The sequence below is a fragment of the Hydra vulgaris genome, chromosome 02 (genome assembly GCF_038396675.1).
Source record: "Hydra vulgaris chromosome 02, alternate assembly HydraT2T_AEP".
Classification (NCBI taxonomy): Eukaryota; Metazoa; Cnidaria; class Hydrozoa; order Anthoathecata; family Hydridae; genus Hydra; species Hydra vulgaris.
In genome coordinates this window covers 70,908,717-70,923,008 of record NC_088921.1, presented here as the reverse complement: position 1 = coordinate 70,923,008, position 14,292 = coordinate 70,908,717, and the positions used below count along the sequence as shown (strand labels likewise).

Here is a 14,292-nt window from a genome sequence, read left to right as displayed (position 1 = left end):
AAACATAACATAATTAAGTAATAATGTAACATAAATAACAATAAGTTCTGCCATGACAAATTATTATTTTCAAATATTAAGATATAATAATAGTATCTATATGTAATGAAAGTAGTATATTTGCATATAGTAAATTGGCAATAAAATAACATTTAGCAAATACTGATATAGTCAAACACAACCTCAAATTTGTAATGGCAATGCTGCCTTTTACTTGTTCCAGAAAAAGTTGGCCAAAGTAGTAATAATTTAACATTCATTCTAGGGATAGTCACAATATCTGGTGAATTAGGTATCTTAAAAAAATCACCTTTTTTCCAAAGAAAACTAATTGTAACTTCTTCTTTTACAGAGTTTATACATAATATCTTTCCAACATAAAACAATTTGTTTTTGCTGTTCCACATTCGACCAATAAAAAGTCATCTTCTTTAGGATATATATCACAAGCACCCAAATAATCTTCTAGGATTATTAAATCTTTTTCATTTGTGATTTTCAAATGTTCCAATACAGAATCGTCTTTTTTAAGTAATTTTTTGTTAATATTCAGTAAATTTGCTTTTAATTCTTTTGTAAGTTTGACTAACTTTTTATTCCAGAGCTCTTTCTCGATCCAATTTCTCTCTGGAATTTCTGTGGCATCATAGAGCAACCCTTCTTTCTTTCCTTTCTTTTACTGTTTTTTTCTTTAGATTTAGGAAAACCTCTGAATTGTTTAGGGCTCATAAAATTGTTTAGGGCTCATAAAAGAATCTGATGATGTAGACAGATCAACCATTGTATCATTGGTAACTAGTTTGTTTGTATCTATATTTAGCGGAGATGGCATTTTTATTATATCTCTAGTAGTAGAAGTAGTGGGGTCTGCATTTGATGAAACAAAATTTCTGTTTGTCACAGAGCTGCACATAAAATCGATATCTGTAAACACGTTCGTGTCATAAGGAAATATACCTGTCTTTTTTAAAGCCGCTACAATGTTAAAAGGTGTTATGGTTTTCAGAAAAGCAAGCCCTACAGATGCAGCCACTTGGTAAATTGTAAATATCTTTCCAGGATTGTGGAGCATCCATAAATCATTTGCTGCATTATATGAAGTTTTAAATGGCCCTTTAACTTCCATATCAAGTGGTTGTAACTTGTGCGTGGAATAAGGCGGTAATGTAAAAACGTTCACTCCATGCTCCTTTGCTAAATTTAACACTGCTATAGATAAGTGCGCTTCGAAATTGTCAAATATTAACAATGACGGATTTTCTTTCGTACTATACGAGAACTTGATAAAGTGATTCATAACATTTAAAAAAAGTTCATCGTTCATCCAGCCTGTTTTACATGCGAGTCCGAGAGATCCAGAAGGAGCTCCTGACAACATATGCTCCTTGAAATGCACTCTTGGAAAAATAATTACTGGTGAAAGATATTGTCCAGAAGCACTGGTTATTATACAAGTTGTGACAAGGGTTCCTCTTTCAGCACTTGTGACTTTGTTGACACTCTTCACAGCTTTCTTTGCAAGAACCTAAATATTTAGATGTTTTATGAAAGAAAGAAATATGTCATGAAAAATATACTTATTATCAAAGATTAACATACCTTTTGTGGGTTCTGCACGGTATTAGTTCCAGTTTCATCAAGGTTAAAAATCCAAGTTCCATTTGCAAATGCTGGTGATCTAGCAAAAAGTTCTTTTAATTTATCAAAAAGTATATTTACGTTATGGGCATTAAATGATGTTGCCCATGAGAGAGAATATCCTTCAGGTGTTCTAAGAGAAAAATCTGGATGCCGCTTTCTAAACTTATTCATCCAATCAATACCTGCCATTGAGTCTTTGTGCCACCTCTGTGAAATACTAATTTTATTAATGGTTGCTATCTCAAAAGCTAAACACCGACATTCATTAATTGGAAGGCCATAAAACATTCTTGAACAAGTCAAAATATATTCTTTTAACTTTAATTCCTGCTTGTCTGTAAAGACAAGCAGGAATTAAAGTTAAAAGAATATATTTTCTTTTAACATAATAATTCGGGGTAAGTCTTGTGTTTTCATCAAGCAAAAAATTTTTCCAGTAACGATGAAGCGTTGGATAGGGATTTTGAAAGTTATTGCAGTTTCTCTAATACTTTTTCCTTTTTGGATTAAATGTAATGCATCTTTCATATCTTTACTAGAAGTTTTTGCTTTCGAAGTGGTTCTTTTATAGACTCGAGGCATTATAACATATGGTAAAAATAAATGTGTTGCACACGAGTTTTCTAATAATATACTAATATATAAATTTCAAACGTAAATATCTTCTTACGCTGAAGTCAAAACTTTTTTAACGTGAAGTATTAGTGATCCGCGGTTCAATCCTACCCGTCCTCCTTAAGCTGTGCAACTAGATTAAAACATTAAATGTGCAATAAGTACGTGGTTTATGCATGTAAAATACTTTGTTCTAAAAACTGCATTGTTTATTTGTAAATTTTCAACCACCATCCAATGTCTCGAAACAGCCGGTATGCTCATTAAAGAAGTTTCAAAAAATACAAAATATTTACTTTTGCACAGAAAAGAGTGGATGACAACGTTAACGGAGACACCCGCACCAAGAAGCGGAAAAAATATTGGATTGTGTTAACAACAATTTGTATGTAAGTACTTGGGGAAAATTTTGAGTCTTTTTAATTTCCCATTTTAGCTACAGGATCAATGATTCACTCCTACCTTTGGCTCACTCCTACTCATCCTTCCCTAGATCAAGAAAATATGTAAAAAACTATTTGAGTAGGTTTGCAAACTATCTAACACCGGACCAAAAACAACAACGAATCGATGATTCTGAAGCATGTCGGGCACTATTTCACCGAGATAAAAAGGATTTTTTGCGTCGCTACGTCACAATGGATGAAACATGGATCCACCATTTCACTCCTGAGTCAAATCGACAGTCGGCTGAGTGGACACCAGCGGGTGAAAGCCGCCCAAAGCGCCCAAAGGCTCAAACTTCTGCTGGCAATGTTATGGCCTCCATATTTTGGGATAGCCATGGTATATTGTTCATTGATTATCTTGAGAAAGGTAAAACGATCAACAGCGAATATTACATGGCATTATTGGAACGATTGAAGGCTGTAATTGACGAAAAGCGACCGCACATGAAGAAGAAAGAAATTCTCTTTCATCAAGACAATGCACCGTGTCACAAGTCAATGAAAACAATGGTAAAAATGAATGAATTACACTTCGAATTGTTGCCCCATCCACCATACTCGCCTGATTTGGCCCCCAGCGATTATTGGCTGTTCTCAGATCTCAAAAGGATGCTCACGGGAAAGAGATTTGGATCGAATGAGGAGGTCATCGCCGAAACTGAAGCATATTTTGAAATAAAAGATAAATCGTTCTACAAACATGGTATCGAAAAGTTAGAGAAGCGCTGACTGTATTGCCTTAAAAGGAGACTATGTTGATGAATAAAATCAAATTATGTCAAAATGTTGTTGTTTTATTAGCTATCCTACGGACTTATTGAGCGATGTGTTATTGATTTCAATTTTATAATGAGCTCACAAAATAAACTTTTTGAAATAAAAATATTTTGCCTTTTTATTTACCGTTCATAGCCTATATTTGTTAATTAGATTTATTAATCTAAATAAAAATATATTATTATAGAGCTATATAGTTAAACCATAAGTTAATATTTGATAACTATAACTAGATAATTATAGAATAAGATGAAAAATTTACAACTTTAAAACTATGTTTGTTTAACCATTTTTATAATTTTAAGTATTTTATATTCACGCATGCGCAAAAGTAAGTCCAAAATCGTACGTTTTTGGACGACCATTGGACGTCCAAAGACGTGCTATTTAGGACTTAGGCGAATGGACCTAAACGGAACGTAGTATGGACGTCCATGGACGTCCTATGTTCATTAGGTAATAGGGCATTGAACTGTACAAGATGACAATATTATGAAAGAAAGTTATGAGAAGATTTTAAATTTAGAAGATATACCAGGTTTAATCTCACTAAACAAGGTTAACCCAAAAGACGTGAAAAATATATATAAATATATATATATATATATATATATATATATATATATATATATATATATATATATATATATATATATATATATATATATATATATATATATATATATATATATATATATGTATATATATTTAGTAAAAACACTTATCTATTTTTTGATTACTTCAACACTTTGTTTCACCATCTGTAGGTTCATCAGGAAGAATCCTTCCTAATTCTTCCTGGTTCCTGATTCTTCCTGATGAACCTACTGATGGTGAAACGCAGTGTTGAAGTAATCAAAAAATATATATATAAATATTAGTTTATATATATATATATATATATATATATATATATATATATATATATATATATATATATATATATATATACATATATATATATGTATATACATGTATATATATATATATATATATATATATATATATATATATATATATATATATATATATATATATATATATATATATATATATATATATATATATAAGTAATTTTAATTTTTCTGCGAGCATATATTCAGCAAGAGTGCTCAATGAATGATATCAGAGCTATAAAATTTATCTTTTGACGAGATTAAATAAAAATATCTACATGATTTTTACTACTAAATGAAATTTTTAGTAGTAAAAATCATTTAGTTATTTTTATTTAATCTCGTCAAAAGTACAACTCTCGTCTGTTTAAGAGTGATCAATATCTTTTTTAAAAAAAATAGATCAAATAATATTAAAATATTTTAAATGAAAAAATTCAATTTTATAATGGAACTTAAAGTTTCATGCCATTCGGCAATCATCAGCCGTATTATTCCAAATGGCATGAAACTTTAAGTTTCATTACAAAGTTGTATTTTTTCATTTAAAATATATATATATTAATAAGAAAACATCAAACAATACGAATTCTCTTAATACAAATAATAATTTATTTAGAGAAATTTTCACGGGGTTATGGACACCAGCATCGTCAGCTCATAAAATATTACAAAATTTTTTGAACCTTAAAAAAGAGTTAAATAAAAAAAATTTTAAACTGACGTCGGCAGTTGAATGGCTTCTTTTTTTGTTACGCAATTGAATTTTTTTCGTTACGCAAGAATATAAAAAAAGAATATAAAAAAGAATTTAAAAGAAATTCAAAATAATCTTAAATAAACAACACCGTGCAATACAATACACAATTGAGACAGAAAACCATAACAAAACTCTGAATTTCCTAGATATAACAATAATAAATAACAGCAAAGGTAAGTATGAGTTTAAAGTCTACAGAAAAGAAGTTATTACAAATATTCAAATAAAACCGTACTCGAATCATGACCCCAAAATTTTATGCGCAGTATTCAAAGGTTATGTTCACAGGGCATACTCCATATGCAGTGTTACACATTTAAAAAATGAGATAAACTTTCTTATTCAAGTTTTTAATGAAAATGGATACACCGAAAGCCAACTAAAAAGTATTGCAAATCAAATTAGGAAAAACGGTCCGTAAAGAACAATAGAATTCAATCCGAGAACAACGCTTTCCCGACAGTATCATTACCGTGGATACCTTCACTATCACCAAAGTTAAGAAAAATATTTAGAAAAGTTGGCTATAGAGTAGTTTTTAAATTAAATTCTAATTTGAGAACAATATTAACATGTAAAAACAAATCTAGATTGCCCCAAAATAGCCAGCCTGGTACATATTTCGTTTAATGCAATTGCTCAAAAAAGTATGTAGGAGAAACAAAATTACGAATTAGAAGAAGAATTCAACAACACCAAAAAAGTTAAAATGATAGCAAACATTTTCAGTCAGCAATTGCAACACATAGCAAGTTTTGCTCTGAAAAAATAAATTGGGAGAAAATTAAAACTCTTAAAGTTGAAACAAAAAAAATCGACCGTAAAGTACGAAAAGCACTCAAAATACAGATGCACCAATGTTTCCCATCGAATGGTGGAATAAATCTCGATAATGGGCAATTTGTCAGAACTAAATTTTGGGCTCCATTTTTTATATTCTTGCGAAACGAAAAAAGAAGCCATTCAACTGGTGACCTCAGTTTAAAAAATTTTTTATTAAACTGTTTTTTAACGTTCAAAAAATTTTGTAATATTTTACGAGCTGATGATGCTGGTGTTCATAACCCAGTGAAAATTTCTCAAAATAAATTATTTTTTGTATTAAGAGAATTCGTATTGTTTGATGTTTTCTTATTAATATAACATACACTCTTATATACGATGTCTACATTCAAATCATATATATATATATATATATAAATATATATATATATATATATATATATATATATATATATATATATATATATATATATATATATATATATATATATATATAATAAATAGTTTAAAAGAAATTGTGTCAAGTAAGCATTATTTGTGTGCTTTCAATTTTGTAAATTTTTTGTTGTTTTTCAAGAAAAAATTACTTTCAAGCATGGTGTTAACACTTACATTTGTTATGATCCGTTAATAAGTATTATACAAAAAATTTATGTGCACTTATAGAGTTTTTAGCGAATTAATTTTAAACTTTTTGACATAACAAATCTTTACACTGGAAATAACTTCAATCAATGTTTAAATATTTGAAAAATTTTATAACTTTCGTAAAGCTTTTGTAGAATTTTTTAAAAAATGATTAAAAGATTTAAATAAAGCTATTTTGAATTTTTTTATAAGCGCAATCAGCATTTTTAAATTTTCTTTAAAAGCGCAATCAGTTGACTAAATTAGCATCACTTCATTAAAAGTAATGTTTGACTTAAAATGCTTGCATATTGTTGTTTTAGGTGAAGTATTTTTCTTTTTGCTTGGAGTTTTATTTATTTTTCTAAAGTATGAAATTACAGGTGCTATTGTTGCAACAATATCTGTCATATTTTTTTTACTAAACTGTTTTTTATGCGGCAATATAAAAAAAACACATGATTTGCACAATGTATCATCTGTTGAAAGAAATGAAAATTACATAGAATCTACCAACAATGATTTAGTTATGGAAAATATAAGTAAGTTTTTTAGTTATATAAATTTTAAAACTGTAAATAAATAAATGAAATAAAGAAGTATATAAAATATTAGGAAAATATGAGTGGCAAAGAAAAAGTAAAGTTTATCAATCCGCTTTAAGGTAGATAATAACAAGGCAACAGTTTAGCAAACAGATTCAAACGTTCACCTAACAGATACCAAAGATTGCTGAATATGCTTTGAAAACAGTCTTACTAAAATTCCCAACTTTTATAAAGTTGTGGAATTTTAACAAGGTATTTTATAAACTTATTGAATTTTGCCGAATTTTCGCGACCACATATTAAACTTACTGCTCCACTTTGGTTTTGAAATTTAAAATGAGAAATTCATAACTTGGAAAAATCCTGACATTTTGTTTGTTTTATTTTAATATTACGATTTTATCACTTAACTCTGAAGTAAAATTTTATCACTTAACTCTGGTTTATATCTATTTGCATCACTTGTCATAAAAATATAACTTATAATCAAAGAGCCATCTAACGCGATCTTTGTAACTTATGGGTGCATGCAAATTGTGTCCATATTGATATACACTCTTATAATCTTCTTTTAAATGTCTCGTCAGATTTGTATTGTCATTGCTGTTTATATAGGAGTATGGCCTTTAGCTCGATTTCCAACTTTGAGATTAATTCAACATTGTTATGCAAGAATGTGTCTATTAGTTCATTAAACTCTTTTGAGACTCCAAGTAATCATAAAAATATATTTAAAGATCTAAATAATTTTCCCAGTTCTGTTAATTGCAAATACTATTGCGTTTATTATCTCAAAAAAACTATGATTCACAATTCAGAACTATAGGCTGGTTGAACAAAAAAAAGTAATAGCTCTTACTCGGTAATTTGTCAGTTTTAAGTGAATAAAAACTTCAGAAGTTTTGCACAAATTTTCATTAACATAAAAGTTAAGCAATTTACTCAGTAATTGCTCAGCTTTACGTGAATCTAAACTTAAGCAAAATTGCTGAAATTTTTAATCACCTAAAGCTGACCAATTACTGAGTAAAAGTAATTGCTTTTTTTTATTCGCCCAATATCCATACTACAGTCAATGGGTGATGTTAATATAGATTTATTAAGTAACAATCAATCTAATCCTGATTTTAGATATCTTGATTCTTTAACATCTTACTCATTAAAATCCCACACATTTTTTCAAAGCTGCTGTTATAAATAACTCATTTAAAATTGGTATTTTCCAAGATATTTTTAAAGTTGCCAAATTTTTCCAATATTTAAAAAAGGCTCTCTACTTGATTTCATCAATTACGGACCCATCTCCCTGCTTTCTAATATAGTTAAACTCTTTGAGAAGGCGATGCATAATAGGTTGTATGTTTTTCTTGAAAAATTTAAATGCTTTTAGAACCACCACTATGGATTTCGTGCCAATTACTCCACAACTCATGCTCTGATTGAAATGACTGAATTGATTAGAAAAGCAATCAATGATAAATATTTTGCATGTGGTGTATTTGTATACACCACATGCAAAATATTTTACATATGAAAAGACTAAGAGAGAACATTTTACAAATGTTCAAAATAGTAATCAAAAAAATTGAAGGAAAAAAAAAAAAAAAAGTTTATCAATTGCTTTTATTTAAAAATTAGAATATCACAAGCTCACAAGTCTATGACAGGAATATTATTAGTAAAAGATCTAGCCATATATTAATAACAAATAGTATCGCACCATTATGGAAATTTTTTTTCAGAAGAAACCGTGTATGCAAAAACTTAAACAAGTTCAGTAACACAGTATGTCCAAATCCAATATTCATTTATTTTTCATATACAACAGCAAACCAATCATTCACTTTCCATACAAGACAAATTTATTTTACAAGGGTGGCGATGTTTTTCTCACATTGATTACTATCTTAATTGCTGTCATTGTCAAGGTACAGCCATCGCTTTTGCGAATAACTGCTTTGTTATCGTTAGCTTGACTGTTTTCATTACTTTCTGTTGTCGGTTTTACCAACATACCTTTTCTTTTTAGGTTACTTAGCGTGCGCAAATATAACTTGTTTTAAACATTTGTAAGATACACTAAAAATTGCAGTTTTTACTGAAACTGTAATTAGTTACACATTTGCTTACTAATGTTCAAAAATTTAATTTAATTTAATTGTAAAAGTTTTAAATAGAAACAATGTCTACCTCGAAAATAAAGATCTTATCTGTCTTCTAGTTTCATATTGATCAACCAAAAGTTCCTTTCTACGCTGCACTTGAACTTGCACAGTGCTCTTTTTTTTTACCTGATTCTTCTTTATTAATGAGGTATTTATACAAAAGTGCTTTCTTTTGAATTGAAAATCTAAAAGAACTTTGAACTGGTAATGCCCAAAATGTTTATGCAATTCGATAGTTTGTCTTCTACAGAAACATTGTTAGAAAATGAAGAATTTTGCATTTTTAATTCTGAATTAATTTTCATCTTCTGAGCAAACGAGCTGAAAACTCTATCCAAAGATTTTTAAGATTTCGGAACTGTATGAAGGTCGGATATTATGAACATTATGAAGACAGGATATTATAAACAGTATTACTGTCGGATATTATGAACAGTATGAAGGCCGGAGAGCATTTGTTCTTCTAACTCGGCATCGCTTTCAAATGATAAGGCAGAATTATTTGACTGCAAAATTTTAATCCACATAATTTCTCATCACTTCTCTTTTTTTTTTTTTTTTTTTGACTAAATTTGCTTCATTGCATTATGTGTTTGCTATATGGCTACAATAACTTGGCCGAATTTTATGGTTTCCATATTCTTGTTCAATTCCCTCGCTAATATTGAAATAACGTCACACACTCATACTTTTCTCACCAAATACAAATGAGTGATAGTTGATAATGTTGGTAATCTTTGGTCCAGTAATTTTTAAGTTTTATTTTAACAGTTTTATTGCTATTTTTTGCAACTGTTACTTTTCCATCTCTAGCGTTAAAACTATAATGCATAGCCTTTTGTATGTCTTCAGCCGTCAAAAGTCATTATAATTATATCTCAACCACATTATTTATTTCTTTGCATATATTGTACATTGTTTTAGATTAAATATTTCCCTGATGGTATTCCGCATTATCAGATTTAGCAAATATCTACTTGATACGTGCTTGATCGATTCTAAGTTGGTTTCCAAAACTGCAGTGGCTGACAATACAACATCACTTATACATTGAAGTTAAGTAAACACGCTTGGATAAATTTCCAGCCATTTTCATGAAGTATATATTCACATGTAAACTCATTTATTTATTTCTAAAATACTCTGTTTGGCCCTCTCTGTATCAAACCGGAAAAACTTTTTGACAAATATCTCAAAATCAGAATGCAGTTTCATCGTTTTATGGCTTTAAAGCCTCAGTCTTTGCCTTTTTTCTGTTACGAATCTTTCATCAGATGTTTTATACAGTGAAATACATCCTTTACATTTACTTTTTATAGTTAGACACTTTCTTTACATCAGATATTTTATATAGTTAAACACATCCTTTGCATCGATGTTTTATATAGTTAAACTCATGTAATATTCTAAGGATAATGTTAAATTAAGAAATGAATACAACATAAAGTAAAAGGCGTGCAGACTGTCATATTTATTTCAAGTAATAATAATAACACGAGGCAAGAATGTATTATGCCGAACACAGATATTTCATCTTCCTTCTATAAATTTTTTTTTTTTTAAAGATGTATGTATAGTTAAATAAGGTCTTTATAATATACACAGTTAAATGAAATCCTTCAAGTAGGCAGGTCTGTTTTCAGTCCTTGACGATCTTCGTACTTCAGGCTGCGGTTCAGTTGAAAAAGTTAACCCTAACCCTAACCCTGAATAAACCTGACTAACCCTGCTGTTTCCTCATTAGATGTAGAAGGTACGATAGCTGCCGGTAATTCGTATGGTAAATCAAGCTGTTCATGCTGATATGCTTGTGAATGCTCATTGGTTTTAATCAGATGTTTACGTTTGCGTCAATAAACTCTTCTGTACTTAATTAACACGTTGTTTGATCTGGGTAATGTTAGTTTTCTTTAAATTTTACTTTCTTCCATGTTCCATCTTTTTTCATCCGGGAGATGTCGTTTGCTACGAGATTTGAGAGTTCAGATCATAGTATTTTTTTGACGATTTCTGGACTTGGTGATCTGACTATAAGCATTTAAAGAAACTGCTGGAGTAAGTAAATCATGGTGGACAAGTAGGGTTGTTCGCATTCTTCTGCACATGAGAAGTTGGGATGGAGAGTAGTCCATACCTGTTGAGAAGCATGTTGAGGTATTCTAGAAGACCAAGTTCAGGGTTATCGCATTTTTTTAGTATTTTCTTCATAATTTTCACGCCCATTTCACTGAGACCATTTGATTGGGGGTAATTATGACTTGATGGAGTGAGGTTGAACCCATATTCTTTTAAGAAGTTTAGGAACTCTGCACTGTTACAGAGGTTGTTATTGCCAGTAAGAGTTAAAGGTATTCCGTGACGAGTAAAAATGGTTTTCATGAATTTAATTACAGAAAATGCCGTTTTGTCAGGAATGACACTGTTCTCAATAAATTTAGAAAAGTAGTCTATAACAATTGCATATATTTTTCCATGCAACTCATATATTTCTGATCCTACTTTACTCCACGGTAAATCAGGAATGTTGTGTTAAATGATTTTTTCCTTTTTGTTGTTATTAGGGTATTTAAGGCATTTTTGGCAATTAAGTATTAGTTTATCAATGTCGCTTGTAAGTCCTGGCCAGTAAACAGCGTTTTGAGCTCTAGCATTCGTCTTTTCAGGGCCAAGGTGTGATAAGTGAAGCTGTCTTAATATGAGGGGTCTCATAGCATATAAGACCCCTCATATTTGGTATGACTATTTTATTTTCTTTTAGAATTATTCCCTCTGTTAGGTGTAAGTTGTTTCTGATGGTCCAATATGTCTTTTCTTCACCGCAAAGCATTTGTCGGTTTCGGGGCCAAACATAAGCTATACAGTTTGTTATTTGAGAGAGCACAGGATCACGTTTAGTGTCGTGCTGGCAAATTTTGAACTAAAGTGTGGACCATAACGTTGCAGTCCTCATTTAGGCTATCATTCTTGTAAAAATTGTTGAGGTGGGCACGTGATAAAGAGTCAGCAATGTGTAGATCTTTCTGGAACCTATCTAACTACAACTTGATGTTTTTGGAGTTTTATCAGAAGTCTTTGTATGCGAGGTGGTGCTTCTGACAGCGGCTTGTGCAAGATTTATTCAAGAGGTTTATGATCACTTTCTATGGAGACATGTCGCATATTGGTATATTGGTTTAAACGTTCACAAGCAAAAACTATTGCTAAAAATTCTTACTCTATCTTGGCATATCTCTGTTCTGCTATGGTTTAACTACGAGATGTATAGCTGAACGGGTGACCTTCTTGCATAATACAGGCTCTTAATCCATTTGAAGATGCGTCTACCTGAATCTAGACATCTTTTGATGTGTCAAAGAATGAGAGTACAGGAGAAGATGAAAGATCTTGTTTAATTTTTTCCATAACACTGGTATATTTATGGTTCCATGACCAGAGTATGTCTTTTTTAAGCAGCTTGCAGAGGGGAGCTGTTATCTCTGATATATTTGGGATGACCTGTTGCAGATAGTTGAAGAGCCGTTGCAAATCAGTTTGACATGCAGGCAATGGGTATGCAGATATGGTTTTAGTTTTATCAGGATCAATTCTTATGCCTTCATGGCTGATTATATTGTCGAGATACTGGACTTCAGATACTCGAAACTGTATTTTTTTTAGGTTAATCTGATATTTCTCTCATGAGCTCATTGTAGAGTTTGTTGGAAAATTGTATCATGCTCTGCATCTGTTTTAGCTGCATTAATCAGGTCATTGTGGATAGCCAGAACATTAGGTATATCACCAAAGTTAAGTTCAGTCATCTTCTGTGCATTATCCGATGCGCATGATATGCCGAACGGCATATGGCTGAGTTTGTATCAGCCATAAGGAGTGTTAATTTTGCATAGTTCTGGGGAAGGTTAATCTAGTTTTATATGCCTATTAAATTCATGGCCTCTAATGGTTTAAGTTGTTCCATTTTAAATCAAACACAGGTTTACTTCTGGTACCATGTAATATTCTAAGGATAATGTTAGAATAAGAAAAAAATACAACATAAAGTATAAAGGTTGTTGACCGCCATATTTATTTCAAGTAATAATAATAACACGAGGCATGTGTGTATTAAGTTGAACACGGGTATTACACTTTACATCAGATATTCTATATAGTTAAACACATCCTTTACATTTAATATTTTATATAGTTAAACACGTCCTTTACCTCAGATGTTTTATATAGTTAAACACATCCTTTACCTCAGATGTTTTATAAAGCTAAACTCATCCTTTACACCAGATGTTTTATATAGTTAAACACATCCTTTACACCAGATGTTTTATATAGTTAAACACATCCTTTACAGCAATTTTCAAGTTATAAGTAGAATCAGCATCTTTAGAATTTTGATTTGCTGATTCTTTGATTATCCCAATTCCTTTAAACAAACCATAACGATCGACACATACCACTTCTGATATCTCAGTGTTCTATTGAAATTTTTTTGAATCAGATTGTGACATATAGCTGCTTTTACTGCAAATATTTTTATAGAACATGATAGCGTGGCTACATTTTATTGTTAATATTTCATGCGCTATCTTTTGCTCACCACTGTTGTATCTCAATTTGGTTATTCCATAAACATCATCATGCAAAATAACGCTTGTAAATATACAACTTTAGAAAAGGTTTGTTTGATCAAGTCTTGCAAGCACCCAAAGTGTTTAGCGTGCTAGCCTCAGAAACGAGAGATCCGTAGTTTAACGCCACCTCTCGGCAAGTTTTATATTATTGGTTAGGAAGGAGGCGTGAACTTCCTTTCAAATGCTCTTCCGTGATGCACCTACCGTAAGAAATTCTCGGGGCACCTAAAATAAATAATTAAAAAAAAATTCTTTGTCATTAATAATTTTTTTCAGCGAACATACTTGCGTTTTAATTTATCTTTTGTTGTATCTTCCAGTTATTTGAACTTCCTTTTTAATCTATACGTTACTGTGCTTGTATTACGAACTTTGACTACACTACCACTGTTTCTAAGAGATTTTT

The 14,292-nt window shown here is 30.4% G+C and overlaps 2 protein-coding genes across 2 annotated transcripts in view; one reads left to right on the top strand and one right to left on the bottom strand.

Annotated features, from left to right (window-relative positions):
• Nucleotides 1-718: 718 nt before the first annotated feature.
• LOC136076278 (uncharacterized) lies at nucleotides 719-2,223 on the bottom strand. The gene is made up of 3 exons (XM_065789752.1): nucleotides 2,133-2,223; nucleotides 1,600-1,976; nucleotides 719-1,525 (listed from the first exon to the last, which is right to left on the bottom strand). Exons 1-3 carry the CDS (start codon nucleotides 2,221-2,223, stop codon nucleotides 719-721), a joined length of 1,275 nt encoding a protein of 424 aa, XP_065645824.1.
• Nucleotides 2,224-3,974: 1,751 nt separating this feature from the next.
• The window catches only part of LOC136076277 (uncharacterized), a 30,848-nt gene continuing 20,530 nt past the window's right edge, over nucleotides 3,975-14,292 (top strand). The window contains exons 1-2 of the mRNA XM_065789751.1: nucleotides 3,975-4,020; nucleotides 6,872-7,090. Of these exons, the coding sequence (XP_065645823.1) occupies nucleotides 3,975-4,020; nucleotides 6,872-7,090 (265 nt within the window). The remainder of the gene's footprint in view (nucleotides 4,021-6,871; nucleotides 7,091-14,292) is intronic.

Coding starts and splice junctions, on each gene's coding strand:
- LOC136076278 (XM_065789752.1), bottom strand. CDS start 2,223: ATGCCTCGAGTCTATAAAAGAACCACTTCGAAAGCAAAAACTTCTAGT. Junction 1,977..2,132: donor TTTAATCCAAAAAGGAAAAA/GTATTAGAGAAA, acceptor TTGTCTTTACAG/ACAAGCAGGAATTAAAGTTA. Junction 1,526..1,599: donor CCGTGCAGAACCCACAAAAG/GTATGTTAATCT, acceptor CTAAATATTTAG/GTTCTTGCAAAGAAAGCTGT.